The 20,285-nt window shown below is 45.5% G+C and overlaps 1 protein-coding gene across 1 annotated transcript in view; it reads right to left on the bottom strand.

Moving 5' to 3' along the window:
• The window catches only part of LOC126267797 (sodium channel protein Nach-like), a 192,930-nt gene that overhangs the window by 49,521 nt on the left and 123,124 nt on the right, over positions 1-20,285 (bottom strand). Inside the window, exon 7 of the mRNA XM_049973101.1 lies at positions 8,909-9,191. Within this exon, the coding sequence (XP_049829058.1) occupies positions 8,909-9,191 (283 nt within the window). The remainder of the gene's footprint in view (positions 1-8,908; positions 9,192-20,285) is intronic.

The raw sequence follows: 20,285 nt of genomic DNA, 5'->3' as shown, positions 1-20,285 counted from the left end.
TTTGAAGAGTGGGGAGGCGAAGGGGTGGGGACCCACTTGCATAATGAGAAAAACACATTACATCATCTGGAGGTGGGGTGGGGGTGTGTGTGGAAAAGGAGGTGGGGTGTCAATTGATCAATTTAATTAATTTGCATATCAATTTGATTTCAAAACTGTCTACAGAGCCACAGTACCGTACTACTCCTGGCACCCTATCTTTTGTATCCAACCAGAGCGTAAGTGCTGTGGCCTCTGGATAGATGGCATCGAATGAGGCAGGTGATGTCAAACCCCATGTGCTTGTTCCTGCATGCCTATCATCCGTTAAGGTCAACAGCAACCAGGCAAAGCGATTACTCTGTTAAGTTCAATTAAGGATTTTTTTTGTGTAGATTACGTTTCAATGTATGTTGTATGGCACCACAGAAATTTCAGAATCTGGCTAATTTTAACTCTACATCATCTGATTTGTGAAATTCTAAACTCTCTTACTTCTTCAATTACGTGGCCGTATATAACAATTATAGCTATCATGGGCTTAAATCCGTCACTTTTCTTTTATCTGTCGATATATTTGCCGGCAGGTGTGGCCGAGCGGTTCTAGGCGCTTCAGTCTGGAACCGCGCGACCGCTACGGACGCAGGTTCGAATCCTGCCTAGGGATGGATGTGTGTGATGTCCTTAGGTTTGTTAGGTTTAAGTAGTTCTAAGTTCTAGGAGACTGATGACCACAGATGTTAAGTCCATGGTGCTCAGAGCCATTTGAACCATTTCTTTTTTTTGTTGATATCTTTATTCCTTATCTTGTGGCAATGTGATTCAAATTACCATCCGCAATTTGAACATTTTTTTCAGATCCTCCTATTGCAAGCTGATCATCAGCAAACAGCGCTGTCTTGACATTAAAACTATCATTTCTTAGTGTAATTTAATGCAGTCAACCATTTGTGTACGACATTGTCACTATAAACACTAAAAAGGGTAGAGAACAGTGATAAGCCAGTGTCATTTAATGCAATCAGTCATTTGTGTGCAACATCGTCACTATAAATACTGAAAAGAGTAGGTAACAGTGACAAGCCTTGTTTAATGACTTGATTAATATTGGCTGATTCTGAGCATTTCCTTACACTCCGGCTCTTTATTATTTTTGCTTAGCGATAGAACTTCTGTAATCAACTGCAACTTCCATTTCCTTTATTGATTCCCAAAGGATTGCTTGCATACCACTTTAGTGTAGGAAGAACTGAGTTGCCTACATTGAAGTCGTACACTGTGTTAATGAGGAAGTGGTCTTTGACTACATATTAGCATCTTTACAAGTGCCGTCCTTCTTGATTGTTTTGTTGCAACTACAATTCAAATTCCTCTTTTTTCCTCTACTCTCATGTTTTCATATATGGTGAGGCAGCTAAGACAGGCCACCACGAACATATCTGTAAGGAATAAATATATCGAAGTGGGGTTTTCGCCAAGTTATAGCGGACAACATGGCAAATTTTTATGATCTATAGTCCCCGAGTTGCGGCGCCAAGTTTGTTTTTTTTATGATGCTACTATATACTTCTTTCTGTGGCATCTGAAATAAGGTTTAAGAGAACTTAAGCGACGTAACATGTAGTAGCTGCTGGCAAACCTTTCGGGATGTGAGGTCGTGGTCCAAGAAATTATTTTGTTGCTGACGTTTCTCCAGGACTGCCTTGGACATCCTCAAAGGCGCTCAGCAACAGAAAAGTTTCTTGGACCATGACTTTGCATCCCGAAAGGTTTACCAGCAGCTATGTCATCCGGTCGTGAAAGCCTTCATTCTATAGCATGTAGTGTCTTGATGAAAGACTATCAAGATAACAGTGCCGCAAATTACTGTCTGGTGGTCAGAAGAGGTTTCACAAATGTTTGCCCTGTAACTCGGGTACGCTTCGTGCGTTTATCATCTCTCACGTGCTAGTGCTCAAAATATTGACCTTGAGCAATGCTACACGCTATAAAATGATTGTGGAGAAACAGTAGTGCACGTTTAATTTCACATGGAGCTAACGGCAGCCAAGGTCCGTGTTAGAGGCCATTTGAAGCTTTCTGGAGTCGTTGCTGTTTCCTATGAGAGCTCTCGTTTTAATTTTCACCACAGATAACTGTACAGAAGTGTTAAGATTCGTCAGAGAGTAGACCATTTTGCGTTTCCTGAACCACCACGCTCCCCAAATGTTTTCTTAAGAGGGTTTGTCATCCCATGTACGGAATGGGAGCTTCATTCATTCTGTTGGTATCACACTAGCTTATGTCGTGTAGGACGTCTTCTAATAACTGCGGCAGCAGCATACTTTACAAACTCGAGATATCGGAGAGTATTTAGATTCCCATCAACAAAACCGGGATCAATGATGTGGGTCTTCAAAGACACACACCAACCGTTCATAGACCAAGAGTGTTGTTTTTATCCGCTTCTTTGAGTCAGCGTGGATTTTCAAGTGACGATTACTCGTTTTGCGAAGATTGACTGGACCATGGTTTGTAGATGTTGCTTCTTCCTTAAATGAATCAATTTGATCTTTTCGTAGATAACATTCAAAGAACTGTAACCAAGTTTTGAAAGTCATTGCCACGAAGCTGTAAATGCAGCGAAATATGAAGAGGATGAAATGTGATGGACTGTATTGTTTGCTGAACGCCTGTTTTGTTGATCTGCTGGTACTTCAGAGAGCCCTCTTTGCGACATTTGCATTGTGTGTTACTGTTGCTAAGATGTTAGTTTTATTTCTTTCATCTGTTGCTCTTTCTTTCACTGTCGTATTTTATTCTCCTCTCTTTCAGTTTCTGGCACATTTTTACAATGTTTGCGAAGACAGATCGTGAGTGCTTGGCACGATATGAATGCTCTACACCACACAACCGTACAGCTGTACTAACGGTTTCGCGACATACGCCACTGACGACATTCACTTTTTCAAGTGTCGCATACAATGTCAATGTCTCAACGGATTTACGAGCACGTTATCTGATCGCTAAAACATCAGAACACAGACTGATGGCCGCGCGGGATTAGCCGAGCGGTCTTGGGCGCTGCACTCATGGACTGTGCGTTTGGTCCCGGCGGAGGTTCGAGTCCTCCCTCGGGCATGGTTGTGTGTGTTTGTCCTTAGGATAATTTAGGTTAAGTAGTGTGTGAGCGTAGGGACTGATGACCTTAGCAGTGAAGTCCCGTAAGATTTCACACACATTACATACACAGACTGATGGGCTTCAGGCGTTCAGGTAAACAGAAAAACCCATACCTGTTTACGTGCTTGCATACACTTGATATAGTAGGGCAGACATTTGTGGAACCTCTTCTCCTGTTGGTCGGACAGTGGTTTGCGGCGCTGTTATCGTGATACTATTTGATCAAGTGACATACATGTTATTTAACTGAAGTTCTCTTACAAGCTCAAGTGCCACAAAAAAACTAAACAGTTGCTTTAGAAAAAAAGAATCGCTGTCGCACTTCGGTGACTATAAACGAGAAAAATTACTTGTAAATATCAGGAAATTCCCCATATTGTCAGCTATTATTTGGAGAAACCCACACCTCAGTGTATCTGTTCATCTGTACATATTTTATATTTTTGTGGGATTTATTAACAGCCCAACCCTATATACATATTTATTCTATGCCATTACACTGGTTAAACGTACACGAAACGTATATTAGTTACAGGCATACCAGAAAGTAAACGACTGCTCGATCTTTATTGCAATTACATAACCCTTCTTGGACGATTTGGATGTTCTCGGTCAGGACCTTGTCTTGAATTTCTTACTTAGGAGTTTTCATTCGCATGAGGAATCCAAGGAAGAAAATTTGAGAGTCTAGGGTGTATAAGGTCATCGTTTTTACATTTCGGTCTATATGAGAATAGCCGGCCGCGATGGTCTCGCGGTTCTAGGCGCGCAGTCCGGAGCCGTGCGACTGCTACGGTCGCAGGTTCGAATCGTGCCTAGGTCATGGATGTGTGTGATGTCCTTAGGTTAGTTAGGTTTAAGTAGTTCTAAGTTCTAGGGAAATGATGACCACAGCAGTTAAGTCCCATAGTGCTCAGAACCATTTGAACCATTATATGAGAATAAATGTAACCTGTGTGAGTTGTGACGCCCTCGTAGTTTACCCTCGCAAAGCTCGACAGTAAGTTCTGCAGTTGCTTGTTTTTGGACGCAAGCTAGTACAGAAATCATTTGGCGTAGTCGTTAAGAGGGAATCGTTTAGAACAGTCGCTAAGTGCCATCATTAATGTGACATCTTAATAAGCGGTTGGTGGCGTGTGACAAGAATATTTAACATTAACTGGAATGCAGTGAATGTCGTAAAAGACTGAATCATGAAAGCGATGTCTTATTAGGATATCGTGGTTTGGTTTTATTATTGTTATTCAATAACAACAATCGACAAAGGAGTTCATAAATCAGCAGTGGAATATTAATGTGTTGTGCTTATTGATCTTCACTTACAGATCATTAAATATTACTAATTGTGACAAATTAATCATCGACAGAGCGGGGCAAGAAAGGTAAGAGGCTGTATTCTTACACAATGCAAACTCAACAATGATCAAGCATTGGTATATGCTTCCTTCATCAAAAACGTCTGAACATTACAATCTCCGTTAGTGGAAATCATTAACAAACTTCCTAGATTCAAAGTAATGTTAGCAGTGTAAAAATTGTACAAAGGTAAGAAGGAAAAACGCATCAGTGTAATAGTGTTAATTTTGTGATCACTATCTCTGTAACTGTGTCATATTCTTAAAACTTTGTCCATCAGCAGCGTACGTCAGCAAAATTAAATCAGTATATGTCGACCATGAATGGTCGTAGCGACACTATGATAGAAATTCATGTGCCTGACGTTTACTTTCAAGCGTAAACACCAATGCACCACAACTAGTCGGTTTCCTCCTGTAGGAAATACACAAGCAGTAGGAGCAGCTGTAAGCAGTACAACTAGTTGCGTAATTTCTTCAGGAAAACACATTTGAATGTAAACACAAATGCAGCTCGACTAATTCCTCCCGTTGTCCAGAAAACATGTCCGAAGGTAAACACAAATTCTGCTTCTCCTCCAGGAAGACACGTCGGAAATTAAACTCACACGCAGCGTGTCTATATGCATCCTTCTGGAGGAGGAGAAGCTACGCACACGAATTGCTATCACTGAGTCACTAGCGTCTGCTTCCATCACTAGCAACTGCTTCCATCGATGAACGAGGATTTTACATTCTATGAAGACTCTGAAACGTCCCCTTTGAACAATTCTACAAGACTGTGCTAAACTGACACACAATATTTTTAGCGCAACGCAATCTGACTTTCAATAATCCCTGCAAAAGAATGGCCCTGTCTAACATTAACCTATACCTTTCACAAATCACTTACCTCACCAAAAATCTTCGTTACTCGAACCACTGCAATACAGCGAGCACTACTACTGCCAGCTAAATAAAAAATTAAAACTACGGAAGGCACTAACTACTGATAGGGAATTGTTAGCAAATGAAAGATTTTAATAGAGAATAAACAATGTATTTACCTTAATAGTCATAATATATATATATCAGTTCATGACATCCATTCTTACAAATTTCAAAACTCCGCCATCTCTCTCCCCACATCCACCACTGCTGGCGGCTCACCTCCAACTGCGCAGCGCTACGCGCCGCTAACATCCAGCTGCCGCTACCCAACACTACAATTGCAGACAACAATGCAAACCAGCCACAGAGTGCACACAGCACAGCCAGTGATTTTCATACAGAGCGCTACGTGGCGTTACCAATAAAAAAAACCTAAACAGCCTACTTACGTAGCCCCCATGCTCCCCACAAAAAATTTATAAATTGTTTTGGGCAGAGCCCAATACAGATTTGAAATTTTTTTTATAATTACAATAACTAAGAAATGAAATGCACACAAATTCGTGTTTTTACGTCATTACAGACTTCTTGACATTTCGATTCAGTGTTATGTAACTCATTAGTTAAATCTTCACGTGTTTGTTCAAGCGTGGTGTCTAACTTCCGAAGATTTTGTTCCATTCTGTCTAACTTTTGAAGCGTTTGCTGTGTTTGTCTCTGATTTTGTTCCATTGTGTCTAACTTTTGAACTTTTGTCCCATTTGTTGGATTAAAATGTAATGAATTAATTAATGTTCAAAGTAGTAATTTGGTAATTGTGCATAGGGAAATGGCCGGCCGCGGTGGTCTCGCGGTTCTAGGCGCGCAGTCCGGAACCGTGCAACTGCTACGGTCGCAGGTTCGAATCCTGCCTCGGGCATGGTTGTGTGTGATGTCCTTAGGATAGTTAGGTTTAAGTAGTTCTAAGTTCTAGGGGACTAATGACCACAGCAGTTGAGTCCCATAGTGCTCAGAGCCATTTGAACCATAGGGAAATGGGACGGGCTGCAAATACTTGTGTAGACAGTAAAACAATTAGTGGACAGGGAAGCATTATCGATCGATCGGTCTGCAACAGCTCGCCTCAGGATTCCGAAATGACAGGACACAATCTTGCAAATACTGTAGATTCAGGTTTTGCGTCCTAAATGCACTGCCGAATAGCACTGAGGAACATGTTTTAGACACCAACCAGTGCATTGTTATTACCATTAATGCAACAAATGGGACAAAAGCATCAAAAGTTAGACACAATGGAACAAAATCAGAGACAAACACAGCAAAAGCTTCAAAAGTTAGAGAGAATGGAACAAAATCTTCGGAAGTTAGACACAACGCTTGAACAAACACGCGAAGATTTAACTAATGAGTTACATAACATTGAATCGAAATGTCAAAAAGTCAGTAATGACGTAAAAACACAAATTTGTGAGCATTTCCAACCTATTTTTTCGCGGCATGAAAATACATTACAGAATCACGAAGCAGCCATAAAAGAACTGCAAACTATTGTTCATGAAAATCATGAGACCTTGCAAGCTAAAAATGATTCAGGTGCATCTACCGATTCGGTTACGCAACTTGCAAAAACTCAGGAAAACTTAAAGGACACAGTAGATACGATTTCAACACAAATGGACACTCTGAAACTTGGTTCAGAAAAACACACAGAGGAAATAATTTCACTATCGGATAAAGTAGCCGAACTTTCAGATCAGTTCACTAACTTATCTACAAAGGTAGATGATGATCTGAATGACACAAAACCTGTAGCCTTCACTGACACTGAAGAGTATGAACAAATTAGAAAATTCAAACGGAATCAAAATCAAATCAACACACAGTACAAAAGAGAAATGCGGGAAGTACAAGATCAGTTGGCTCAAGTTATACAAGAATTACATATTTCAGAGGACACTCGCGCTCCAGTACGGGAAGAGGGACATAGAAATACAGAACAACCACAAAATAATAACACAGGACACTTCAGAAATTATGAAAGAAATTGGCAAGGCGCATTGAATTTTGAGGTGGAACCGCCGAAACGATGTAACAATGGCCGACATGGGACTCGCCGACATGATGATTTTGACTATAAGCTGTTCATTACTACACGTAAATTCAAAACATTTAAGAATTCTGGAAACGACATTCATCCACAAGTGTGGCTCCATCAATTCTCTCATTGTTTTCCTCCTAACTGGTCATTGGAGCACAGATTAGAATTTATGTGTGACTACTTAGAGAATGAACCAGCTGTAAGAATGCGATCGGTCATTCACGATTGTCACAGTGAAGGAGAATTTTATCGTGCCTTCCTCTCAGCATATTGGTCTCAAGCTACACAAGACTGAGTAAAACATAGCATCATTATGATGAAACATTTCGAACAATCTGAATTTTTCAGTCTTGTGAAATATTTTGAAGACATGTTACATAAGAATCAGTATCTTACAAACCCATACAGCCCCTCAGAACTCATCCGCATTTGCTTAATCAAATTGCCTCAACATTTACGACATATTATTTTGGCAGGACTTTGCAAAGAGGACATTGAAGCTTTTCAGGGACTGTTACAAGAACTGGAAATTGACATTGACAGTCGCGGAACGCGAAAACAGGAGCACAACAATTACAGGTCACACCTGTCACAATTCCGCGATGACAGAAATAATACACGACAAGGCTATTCGTACAATGTAAATCGTGACCAAAACAGACAGCAACCATATGACAACCGTTGGCAGAGTAGTAATAATTACAGGGGAAGATCACCTCTCCGCGGTAGTGACTAGCACAGAGACAGTCAGAGAAACAGACAATATGGAAACCAAAATAATTATTATCAAGGGAGACAGAATAACTTTAGACGCAACGGTCCAGCGCGCAGTTACGATTCAGAGAGAAATTCTCCACCACGTGACCGACAGGAAAGAACCTATGTAAACTACCGACAAAACGACAGACCTGAATTCCATCAGAACTGGCGAGCTTCAAATAGGGCAGGGCCTTCTCGTCAAGGTGAATTTGTAGAAGTTAGGTCTCCTAATCCCAATAACGGCGCGCGCCTACAAAGAGAACAAACAATATATTTACCTTAATAGTCATAATATATATATCAGTTCATGACATCCATTCTTACAAATTTCAAAACTCCGCCATCTCTCTCCCCACATCCACCACTGCTGGCGGCGCACCTCCAACTGCGCAACGCTACGCGCCGCTAAACATCCAGCTGCCGCTGCCCAACACTACAATGGCAGACAACAATGCAAACCAGCCACAGAGTGCACACAGCACAGCCAGTGATTTTCATACAGAGCGCTACGTGGCGTTACCAATAAAAAAACCTAAACAGCCTACTTACAACTCTTCCAAAAAAAAAATTTTTTAAATTATTTAATTTTCAATTATTGTGTTTAGTTTTATTGATCTGTGCGTAACTGCAGATTGTCAACTTTGGAAAAGTGCCTACTTCAAGTAAAGTTTCTGGGAAAGCTTACTCTGAATGTGGTTGAAGAAGTAGGGCGAGCAGTTGCACTTGGAGATGATGTAGGAGAGCCGGCAGTCGGTGAGGCAGGAGGTCTGCGAGTAGGAGTTGGTGAGCTCCAGCGGCTGCTCGTCCGGGAAGAGACAGCTGCGCTGCGGCACGTCCAGCGAGGCCACCTGCAGGCTGCTCTCTGTGAACGAGACGGACAGCCGGACGCGCATCACGTGGTCGTCGCTGGGCGGCAGCAGCAGGCCCGTTCCCGCCTGCGGGACCTCCGTCACCGGCTGTAGGAACACCTGCGCTCACGGGCCACACTGCTATGTAGCACGGACACTGGCATCTACCAATCCGGGGGTCTGTTTCCGGTCGGGGGGGTCACAGTCTGTTATAGTCCCTCCAACCAAAAACTAAAAAAATCCAACCTGCGGTCATTTCTACTTTTAACGTGTCAAAAATTCCTTTGACATTAATATTACACTACTGGCCATTAAAATTGCTACACCAAGAAGAAAGATGATAAACAGGTATTCATTGGACAAATATATTATACTAGAAGTGACATGTGATTACATTTTCACGCAATTTGGGTGAATAGGTCCTGAGAAATCTGTATCCAGAACAACTACCTCTGGCCGTAATAACGGCCTTGATACGCCTAGGCATTGAGTCAAACAGAGCTTGGATGACGTGTACAGGTACAGGTGCCCATGCGGCTTCAACACGATACCACAGTTCATCAAGAGTAGTGACTGGCGTATTGTGACGAGCCAGTTGCTCGGCCACCATTGACCACACGTTTTAAATTGGTGAGAGATCTGGAGAATGTGGTGGCCAGGGCAGCAGTCGAACATTTTCTCTATCCAGAAAGGCCCGTACAGGACCTGCAACATGCGGTCGCGCATTATCCTACTGAAATGTAGGGTTTCGCAGGGATCGAATGAAGGGTAGAGCCAAGGGTCGTAACACATCTGAAATGTAACGTCCACAGTTCAAAGTGCCGTCAATATGAACAAGAGGTGACCGAGACGTCTAACCAATAGCACCCTATACCATCACGCCGAGTGATACGCCAGTATGGCGATGATGGATACACGGTTCCAATGTTCGTTCACCGCGATGTCGTCGTTGAGTACACCATCGCAGGCGCTCCTGTATGGGATGCAGCGTCAAGAGTAACAGCAGACATGGTCTCCGAGCTGATAGTCCATGCTGCTGCAAACGTCGTCGAACTGTTCGTGCAGATGGTTGTTGTCTTCCAAACGTCCCCATCTGTTGACTCAAGGATCGAGAGGTGGCTGCACAATGCGTTACATCGATGCGGATAAGATACCTGTCATCTCGACTGCTAGTGATACGAGACAGTTGGGATCCAGCACGGCGTTTCGTTTTACCCTCCTACAATCCGACCTTTATCAAAGTCGGAAACGAGGTGGTACGCATTTCTCCTCCTTACACGAGGCATCAAAACAACGTTTCACCAGGCAACGTCGGTAAACTGCTGTTTGTGTATGAGAAATCGGTTGGTAACTTTCCTCATGTCAGCACGTTGTGGGTGTCACCACTGGCGCTAACCTTGTGTGAATGCTCTGAAAAGCTAATTATTAGCATATCACAGCATCTTCTTCCTGTCGGTTAAATTTCGCGTCTGGAGCACGTCATCTTCGTGGTGTAGCAATTTTAATGGCCAGTAGTGTAATAATAATAATAATGTGTATAAGTCTCTTAATATAACAAGAGTAACAATAATTTGTTCACATCAGTGCTGAGTACTCTGCTTAGCATAACCGTAAGTAATCGCGGTTCAGGGAAATACAGCCTTTGAAATGCATTTGTGTGGAGCTAAATTTTGCGAAATGGCCGACAGAATTGCGATGAGTTCTCCAGTGTCTCCAACAGGGGCAACTTCTTTAGTTTGAGAACGTGTATTAAATGCAGTTACAGTTCAATCATCATCATTACAGTTCCGTACATCAGGCGGTAAAAACACAACCCTCACAGGATCACTTTGTTGTCCGTCTGTCCCACTCTTTAGAACCCTCTTTTCTCGGAAACGAGTAGACGTATCAAGTTGAAATTTATGCCACATACTAAGGTCTAAGGTACCATGGCGGTGTACAAATGTATTTTTTTAAGTCATTACAGACAAAAGATAGGGCCATTTATGTCTATTTTGATACTAGCAAACTCACTCATTAAAACCTATAGAGTACTTCCCGTTGACCTAGTACCATGAAATTTGACTGGAAGCAAGTTTCACATTAAAAGTAAAGAAAAAGTCAAAAAATTGTTAATTTGTTGTTGTATCTCAGAAAAAAATCTTTCTGTCATGCGTTATCCGACTTCAAACTGAACGTTAAAACATAGTTGAGTGTAATGCCGGGGATCAATATCTTACCATTATCAGTGCCGCTAACGGGCATAAATCATCTAAACGCTTGATTCCAAGGGTCGATAAACTAACTGTCTATACGCATAATTCAGATTACTATATTCCAGTGTCTGTATTATTCTGATTACGACGCAAAGTTCCTTCGGTAAGGCAACCGCACGCGATAAGGGAGGGGGTGGACCTTTTGGGTTCGAGCCCCGGTCTGGCACAAAATTTCAATGTCGGCAATCCATTCTAAAGCTGATGGTAGTCCTTATTCTCAATTGCGAATTCATTTGCTGTGTTTCGTAACGGCTGTGGACACCGCAGTGGCTGCGAACTTTGCAACGTAATCAGAATAGTACAGACACTGAGACATAGTATTTATCTGCCGACACCGGGCAAGCGACTTTCAAGTACAACATATGACGTGTATGGGAATATGCATAATGAATGTACGAGTACAGGCCGTGGACACATGGTTGACAACATACAGAAGTTTGGGTCTGGCCGAGAATTGTGCACAGACAGCCGAATAGTCAGTCGGCTTTTGGGTGCGATCTCATGCGGACCGGCTCCGCGCGCCATACAGAGCACCGGAGTTGTTTACTTCCGCCGCCGCGGTATTCGTGTTGTGAAGAGTCCATTACTAATGTACCTCATGGAGTAGTGTTACCACTGACCGACACTTAAATTAACATTCCACTCCGAACATGCACGACCACGCGCTTATGAAATCGAACACTGGCAGTATCGTCTATGTTATAATGGTCAACGTAGGAAGCATGTGCTGCCATAGTTCGACAACACGCAGACGGACTCAAGTTTAAGCATTCTGATGGGCATGTTGGGGAGGTGACGGTGGACCACGCTGGTTTCGATCTTCGAACAATTCGGGTCTTTGAAGTGCCATAAAACGTGGTCTTCGAATCCTTCCGACCATACGACGATGTTGGGGGCCACATCGCGGAAAAATGGCAGTCGTTCTCGACATACCACGTGTTGAACGGTGTCCACCAGATCAAGACAGAACTGTCCAAACATATACCATCCTATCTGCTGATACGTGGCGTGCGAGTCATCGTTATGCATGGTGGCCAGCCGTGGATGTGTGCCGGATTTGGACAAGAAGGCCATGTTCGGTCAGATTGCCTCCGTCGCCTTTTGCAAAAGATACCGATCACTGATGCAACTCCCAAAGCTACGGTCCTTTCTTTACTAGAGAGCTACGCCACAGCCGTGCGCAACCGCCATGCGTCACTTCAGGAAGCGGCTGTTCTCCCGCCGGCACTCGCCATTGGGAACGACGGTGCGGCCGAGGCCCTATCGGCACGATCTCCTCCGCTGGCTACATCATCAACTATCCAGAGTTCGATGACCAACCCGCCTGCTGCGATGTGAGTGCGGTGCCTACCTTTGCTTTTCCTCAGATGGGCGCGACCTCAGATACTGAATGTCCACATTATGACACAGGACAGCTCCTCCAAAGGCAGTGGTCGCCCCGAAAACAGAAGAAGAGATGTCGAACGCCCTCCGACGACACACTTCTTCAGGTGGCATCACAGGCAGTGGACTGAATATCAGATACTGATCTTCCTTCGAGTGCCCTGACAGCAATGATGTCCCACCTGAGGAGAATCCTTTCACTGCCTGCAGTCCTTTCTGACTACAATAGGTCCCAAATGGGGCGAAGTTCCGTGGCTCCCATTACGGCAGCATCACCACACGTAGCCCTTGATGAGTGCGACAATCGCCTGCCTCCTGTTTCGATCTCCTGGGCTGAAGATGTCGACAATGGAGCAGATCAAGATGGTGGATCACCTGTCAGGCAGTGCCCCATGGTAGTGCCTCACCAACCTTCCACCCACCGATTGCGGCCACAGTGGCTGCACCGGATGTTTCACGCCAGCCGAGCATGTCTGTCAGACACTCTGTGTCAATAACGTGAGCATGTCCACAACAGCACCGCATCGCGATGATGAATCTGGCGGCCATCATTCGGGCCCCGCATAAACTGACAATGTTGCGAGAGACCGTTTATCCTGCTGATGTCGACATTGCTCTCCTCCAAGAAGTGATCGTCGCTGATTTCTACATCCCCACTGGCTACAAGCTACACTTCTCCCATGCTTCTGACAACGGTAATGGAATCGCATCCTCCTCCACACTGGACTCCTTGCTGAAGATGTACTGTACCTTCCTAATGCTAGAGGTACGGACCTCATGCTGTTCGGCGTCTGCATCCTCAATGTATATGCGCCATCCGGCTCCAGTTGACGTCGTGAACGACAGTCCTTCTTTCTTGAAGAGATAACGCCACTTTTTGAGGGACCCCTGGATGAAATGGTCCTCAATGGCCATTTCAACTCCACATAAGGGGCCTACTGACTGACTTCCATGACATTCCTCGTGTGCAGCCCTCTCCGTTATCATTGACCAACTTCAGGTTGTTGACACATGGACAAAGGTTCATGCCACCCGCGTAGGTTTCACATATTATACGGATCACTCATCCAGTCATCTCAACCGTATATATCTCACACGTTCCTTGCCAGCGACAATTGACATGCCGAAGCTTTGTCTCTGGCTTTCTACAACCGAAGCCTACGTACTACGATATCGTCGTCGCCACCAACAGGTGTGGCAGAGTTGTGGCCTGTGGAAATTAAACGTTTTCGATTTGACTGTTCCTACTTGCCGACGGATCGTTGAGGATACAAGCGCTCACTGTCGTCGACGTCGCCCAGATTACATATCCGCCTTATCTTGGTGGTTATCCTGCACGCAACCATCTCTACGGAGGGCTCCCATGGGTTATGACAAAGTCTTCAAAGATTGGCAATCGAGCACCAAGGACTTTTGTTGTGATTAAACCTCAATGGCATTCTCTCCTGTGCGTCAGGCGATAGTGCATCATGCTAAAGCGCAGATCACTCATGAGATGGCGCGTAGAAGAGATCCTTGTCAGGTACTGCAACCATGACCATATGCTTCACGAAACGCCATCGATGTATCAGCTCCTCGCAGAACGCCGACGTCGTCGTCGAACTCTCATACACGAACTCACCGATGCGGGAGGACGACGATACACTACGCAATGCGCCGTTGCTCACACCTACCAATCTCATTTCAGCCAGCGGTTCGCTGCCACCCCACCTCATCCGACTTTAATTGACGAGGTAGCGGCACTCTCTGTCGACACTGTGGCGGAGGATGTGGCTCAAGAATTTCAGGAAGAATTGACCCCCGATAAAGTCCTAGATGCTATCAAGGTGGGAGCTGCCCCTGGACCTGACGGTCTCCCCCTAGAATTTTACAAGTGTTTTGGCTATCTGTTGGTACCTACTTGGACGTGCATCTGCCTTGAACTGTGTCACCCACAACAATGATTCCAGCCACCTTCCTTGATGGGGTCGTCAACCTGGTCACTAGGCCACATGGGCGACCACGGACCTGTGATTTCCAGCCCATCACTCTACTCAACAGTGACATGAAAATTTAACCTGCTTGTTGGCATAACGACTCAAGAAGGCAGCAGAATACGTCATATCTCTTGATAAGACTTCACTGAGCGGTGACAACAATATCCATACAGCCCTTTGCAATTACAGGGATATGATCGCACTCGCGAGGTCGCAACATTTACCTGGTGCGTTGGCACCACTTGACTTCAGTCAGGCATTCGACAGGGTCGACCATACCTTTTTGAAATCGGTCCTCCAGCACAGGGGTTTTCCGGCCCATGCAGAAAAGGTGGTAATGCGCCTCTTGAGCGGTGCAACTTCAAGAATACTCTCTAATGGTCGCCTAACCGTGCGTCTAGCGATCGGTAGGGTTGTCCACTTTCCACGATACTGTATGCTTTGCCATTAGAGCCCCAACTCCAGGGTCTTAGCCAACGCCTGGTGGGCCTGTCATTGCATGAACACCGCATCTGTTGTACAACCCATGCTGACGATCTAGTTCTGTAACTACGGAATGAAGACGATGTTACCGCGGCTCTGACTTGGGTTGAACGTGTGCAGAGGCATCTGGCAGTTCTCTTAACATTTACAAATCGGAGGTTCTGCTCATTGGTGAAGGTGTGCCTGAAAGAAATATCGCTCCTTTAAGTGCGGCCACCAGCGTCCGCAGTTTGGGCATTGATTTTATGAATGGCCTCCATCGTTCAGCGGCAACCAACAGTAGACGTCTCCTCCAAACGACCAGGGCTGTCCTTGTGGACCACCGGTTTAGATTAGTCGACATTATGCAGCGTGCACAATTCGTAAATGTCTACCTCACCTCTCGCATCCCCCAAGTGGCGGGATCGCGGTTGCGATTACCCTCGCCTGTCGTATGTTTCTTGCTAGGGGGTCCTTTGTCTGCACTGGGATGTTACATTAAGTCCAGCATTCCTCCCTTGCCTTCCCACGGGAACGTGGTGGAGTGGGCTTATTCCACGTGCTAGACAGAGTTACGGCACTAAATGAAAGGGTACCCGTAGTATCAGTCGTGTTCCGGCACTCGGCCAGTGCACATCGCGCGGTGACGGGCGGTAGCGCGGGCCAGTGTTTACGTCGCGAGCAGAGCTGAGGTGGAGAGCTGAGCAGCGTGTGTGAGCGCTGTTAACGTTTGTTTCTGTATAACTGTTGTAAGTAAGATGTCGACAATTAACAGAGCGAACAGCGTTCAGTGTGTTTTCGATCGCGCTGCCTTGCGACCGACGGCGTTTGAAACTCATGAGTGGATGTTTGAGGATTTGAAATTGCCTGAAGATATAGTCGACACGTTCCAGTTGGACTTTGTGCAGTACTCGTTATTTATCAAATTTATTTCGAGTGACACTTATGAGAAATTCGTTGAGGAGCATGTTGGTGTGAGACCATTCCGTCATAATGATGGCAGTATTAGTAATGTCCAAATCGTGCCTTCGGGATACGGAGTAAGAACCGTCAGGGTATTTAATGTGCCACCTGAGTGCCCTAATGATCTGATTGCACGTTCTCTGTCACTGTACGGCGCTGTTTTGTCAGTTACAAATGAAAAATGGTCGAGTGCCTATCGCTACCAAGTTAACAGCGGGGTGCAAAGTGTACGTGTAGACTTGAAAAAACATATACCTTCGTATGTTGCCATTGGCGGCTGTCGTGCACAGGTAACTTAGATTGGCCAACCCCCTACCTGTTCGATCTGCCATTCAACTGAACATCTGCGGATGAACTGTACACGTCGACGTCCATTTCAACTTCCACGGGAACGTCCTGCAGACGGTAGTGAAAAGCTTGTTCCACTATTGAGTGAGGTGGTCGCGGGAACTGTACCACCACCCCGGCAGCCGGAACATGTTAGCGAGGCGGAGATGCCAGTTCAGGTGGAATGCAGTGCCAAAGACATTCGCGGTAGGACGGAAGTCGATTCGGCACCGTCATCCTCACCGGGGCAGTTACCGCTGGATACCAACGATGCGCCAGCCACCTCTGAAACTAAGCCGTGTGAGATACAGGAGCGGGTGCGATCAGTTTGCCTGAACCACCCCTATCGGTAGATACTGCAGCAGACACGAAGAAAGGCCGCCGAAGGAGAAGCAAAGGGAATAGTAGCAAAGAGGAAAAGTCGAATGATTTGAGACCCGTACACATGTCAGAAAGTGGCAGCGAGACTGAACCTCAATCTTCTTGCTCCGTGCGCTGCGAGGACACCGCGAGGCAAGAACGCATTCGTGAACAAACCAAACACCTGAAGGCACTACTGAGCGCTGAGAGGGATCAGAGCACCGTAATGGCTAAGAGGAAGAGCGGGCAGAGCAGCGAGCAGCTGCAGCAGCGCTCCCGCAGGAACTCGCTGACGTCAGTCGCAGCCCCGCGTGGTGGCCAGGCGGATGCGACCACGCTGACAGACTTAGCCGGCGGTGGCGGGCAGGGCGGCGCGCGCACTGCGCAGCACCCCGACAGCAATGAGCCGTGGTGGCAGCAGAACGAGGAGATGCAGCAGTAGCTGCTCTCGCGCATGACCACTGCGCTGCGACCTTCCCCTCTCTGACCCGTTATTGGTTTTGACATTTCGTTTCGTACTCCAAACGTTACCAACGAGTTTGGTTCAAAGCCGGAGAGAAGGACGATCCAAAACTCAGAGCTCATTGTCCTCTGAACCATCATGAGTGACAGCCAAACCTACAACATTACCACACTTAACGTCAATAGAATTCAAAGTGCGGTGAAACTCCGTTCGCTAACTGATTTCTTGTATGGTACCAGCGTTGACATTGCCCTCCTACAGGAGGTAGTCACAGCCTTAGAAGTGCCCGGTTACGTTCTTATTGATAACATCAATCTTCAGGATGCTGTAGGCACTGCCATCCTTCTGCGCGACGGTATACCCTTTACGGATGTGCAGCGGCTGCCTAGTGGTCGTGGCATTTCTCTTCGAGTGAATGGTGTGCAGATTGTTAACGTGTACACCCCCTCAGGTAGCACTCATAAGAGAGACCGTTCAAAATTTTATAAAACCGAGGTTCCCATTCTTCTTAGCGCTTATCGTGAACATCTCATCCTTGGTGGTGACTTCAATTATGTGCTCCACGACAGAGACCAAACTCCTAACACGAACAGATCTATCGAACTTGAACATTTAAATCATGGCATGCGTCGTCACGATACAGGGGAACAACTGTACGGTGAACGGGTAGCGTACACCTTCGTAACCAGTCATTCTGCCAGTCGGCTGGATAGGATCTATGTGTCCGATGCCCTCCAGCGACACACTGTGAACTGTGACATAGCTCCTGTCAACATCTCCGACCATTGTGCATATCAGTGTTACCTCAACCTACAACGCCAGCCAATTTACCGCGGGAAGGGCTACTGGAAATTGAATGTCAGCCTTCTGTAGGATGCCCAACTTCAAGAGGAGGTGAACAGCTCCAGCGGCACCGACGTCGTTACGCTAGCGTTCTGCAGTGATGGATTCAGTATGCTAAGCCTAAATTACGCCTCACCCTCATGAGCTACGCCAGACAAAAAAGCTTTTGGCACATACAGACTACTGAATTTCATTATCGCTGTTTCAGAGAACTGTACAGTCGCACTAAAAATCCTTCTCGCGACATCGACGTAAAGATCAAACGATATAAAGCGAAAATCACGGCGATACAACGCCAACGAATGCAAGGCATCATCGTGCGAGCCCACCCCAAGGACGTTGCCGCCGACGAACGGGCCGCTCTGTACCACATCTTGAGAACGACGAAACTGTGTAAAGCCATGTTGATTGAAGCCGTCGTTGATGACGCTGAGAATGCCATCACGAAGCAACGTGACATCATCTCGCACGTCTACGACTATTATAGTCAACTTTACAAGAAGCAACTCGTTGATGAACACTCGTGCGAGGATTTTCTTAGGACCTTGAGCTGTCGCTTGTCACAACAGGATAATGCAAAGCTGGAATCTGTTTTCACAGTGGACGAAATCCGACTGGCGGTCCACAGTGCAAAGAAAGGGAAATCACCAGGACCCGACGGTCTCAGCGCTGCGTTTTACCAGCGATACTGTAACCTCCTCGGCCCGACACTCCTCGAAATAGCGAATGAACTCTGGCACCTGGAAGTCATACTCAAGGCATTTACGGAAGGTATCATCCTGCCCTTACCGAAAAAAGGGAACAGCAGGAAGTCGAAAACATGCGACCCATAACACTCCTGAATGCCGACTTCAAAATCGTCACCAGATCGATTAAGCTAAGGATGCAAACCGTTATGTACAAAGTTTTAGGCAGTTACCAGTACAGTGCAGTGCAAGGTCGAAGTGCAATCTCAGCTGCCTGCGATTTGAGGGACATCATCTGTTCATATGCTGAAACTAAAGGACAGGGCGCTCTGATCTTTCTAGATTTTGAGAAGGCTTATGACCGTGTACGTCATGATTTCCTCTTTCAAAGCATGAAGACACTAGGATTTGGACCTCATCTCATAGAATTAATTCGCAAACTTTCTACAAACGCCTCTTCACGGATTCTCATTAATGGCCATTTTACAAAAGAAGTTTCCATTGAGCAGTCCATCCGCCAAGGATGTCCTCTATCAATGATTTTGTACGCCATTGAAGTAGAGCCGCTACTGAACGATTTAGCGCTTAGCGGGATCGGGCTTAGCGTCGAGTCTGTCACTATCCCATGCATTGCGTATGCTGACGATATATGCGTAACTGTGTCATCATCGCAACAACTTCTGTCAGCATCAACTCTTCTACAAACATTCACGTTTCTTTCAGGAGCAATACTCAATAGAACTAAAACCACAGTTTTGCAGATCGGTGGCGGTATCGGAGACATATCCCATGTTACCTCGTGCAAGGTAAAGGATTCTCACACAACCCTCGGTGTTACTTTTGAGGCCAAACCAGACAAATTCCTGACGAAGAACAGGTCACACATGCTTAATAAATTACGTGCTGCTTCGATGCTTCACTCCGACCGTGACTTGAACATACTACAGAAAGTTAAGACCATCGAGATCGCCATTACGAGCAAGATGAATTATTTGGCACAAATTCTTCCAATCTCCGACCAACTAGCCAAGAGTATACAACAAGCGTTATGTTGGTTTATTTTTAGGGGGCATATTTTCAAATTTCAGTTCTATACCTTAACCTTACCTTCGTCCAAAGGTGGCCTTAACCTCATTAAAGTACACAAAAAATGTGTCACCCTGCTCCTAAATCGCATCACGAAGGAGTTTCGTAGCCGGAGGACCAGTCTCATCAGAAACCTCATTCAGCGGTGGAAGCCTCATAGCTTGGACTCACCCGTTAATATCGCCGGCATTCCACTTTCTTACCGACATGTGCGACTGCACTACATGGAAATGAGCTACATTCGACACAACATCGTCGATACCGGAAGCCTGATGAACAGGAAGTTTTATGACTTTCTCATGGCAACAAACCACAGGAATCGTCTCGAAGAAAAACATCCACATACACATTGGAGTATAATATGGCGGAATGTGCACAACGACATGTTACCATCACGCGTCATAGCCGAC

This window comes from Schistocerca gregaria, chromosome 4, assembly GCF_023897955.1.
Source record: "Schistocerca gregaria isolate iqSchGreg1 chromosome 4, iqSchGreg1.2, whole genome shotgun sequence".
Classification (NCBI taxonomy): Eukaryota; Metazoa; Arthropoda; class Insecta; order Orthoptera; family Acrididae; genus Schistocerca; species Schistocerca gregaria.
Note: the sequence above shows the minus strand (reverse complement) of the source record. Positions and strands in the feature narration are given on the sequence as shown.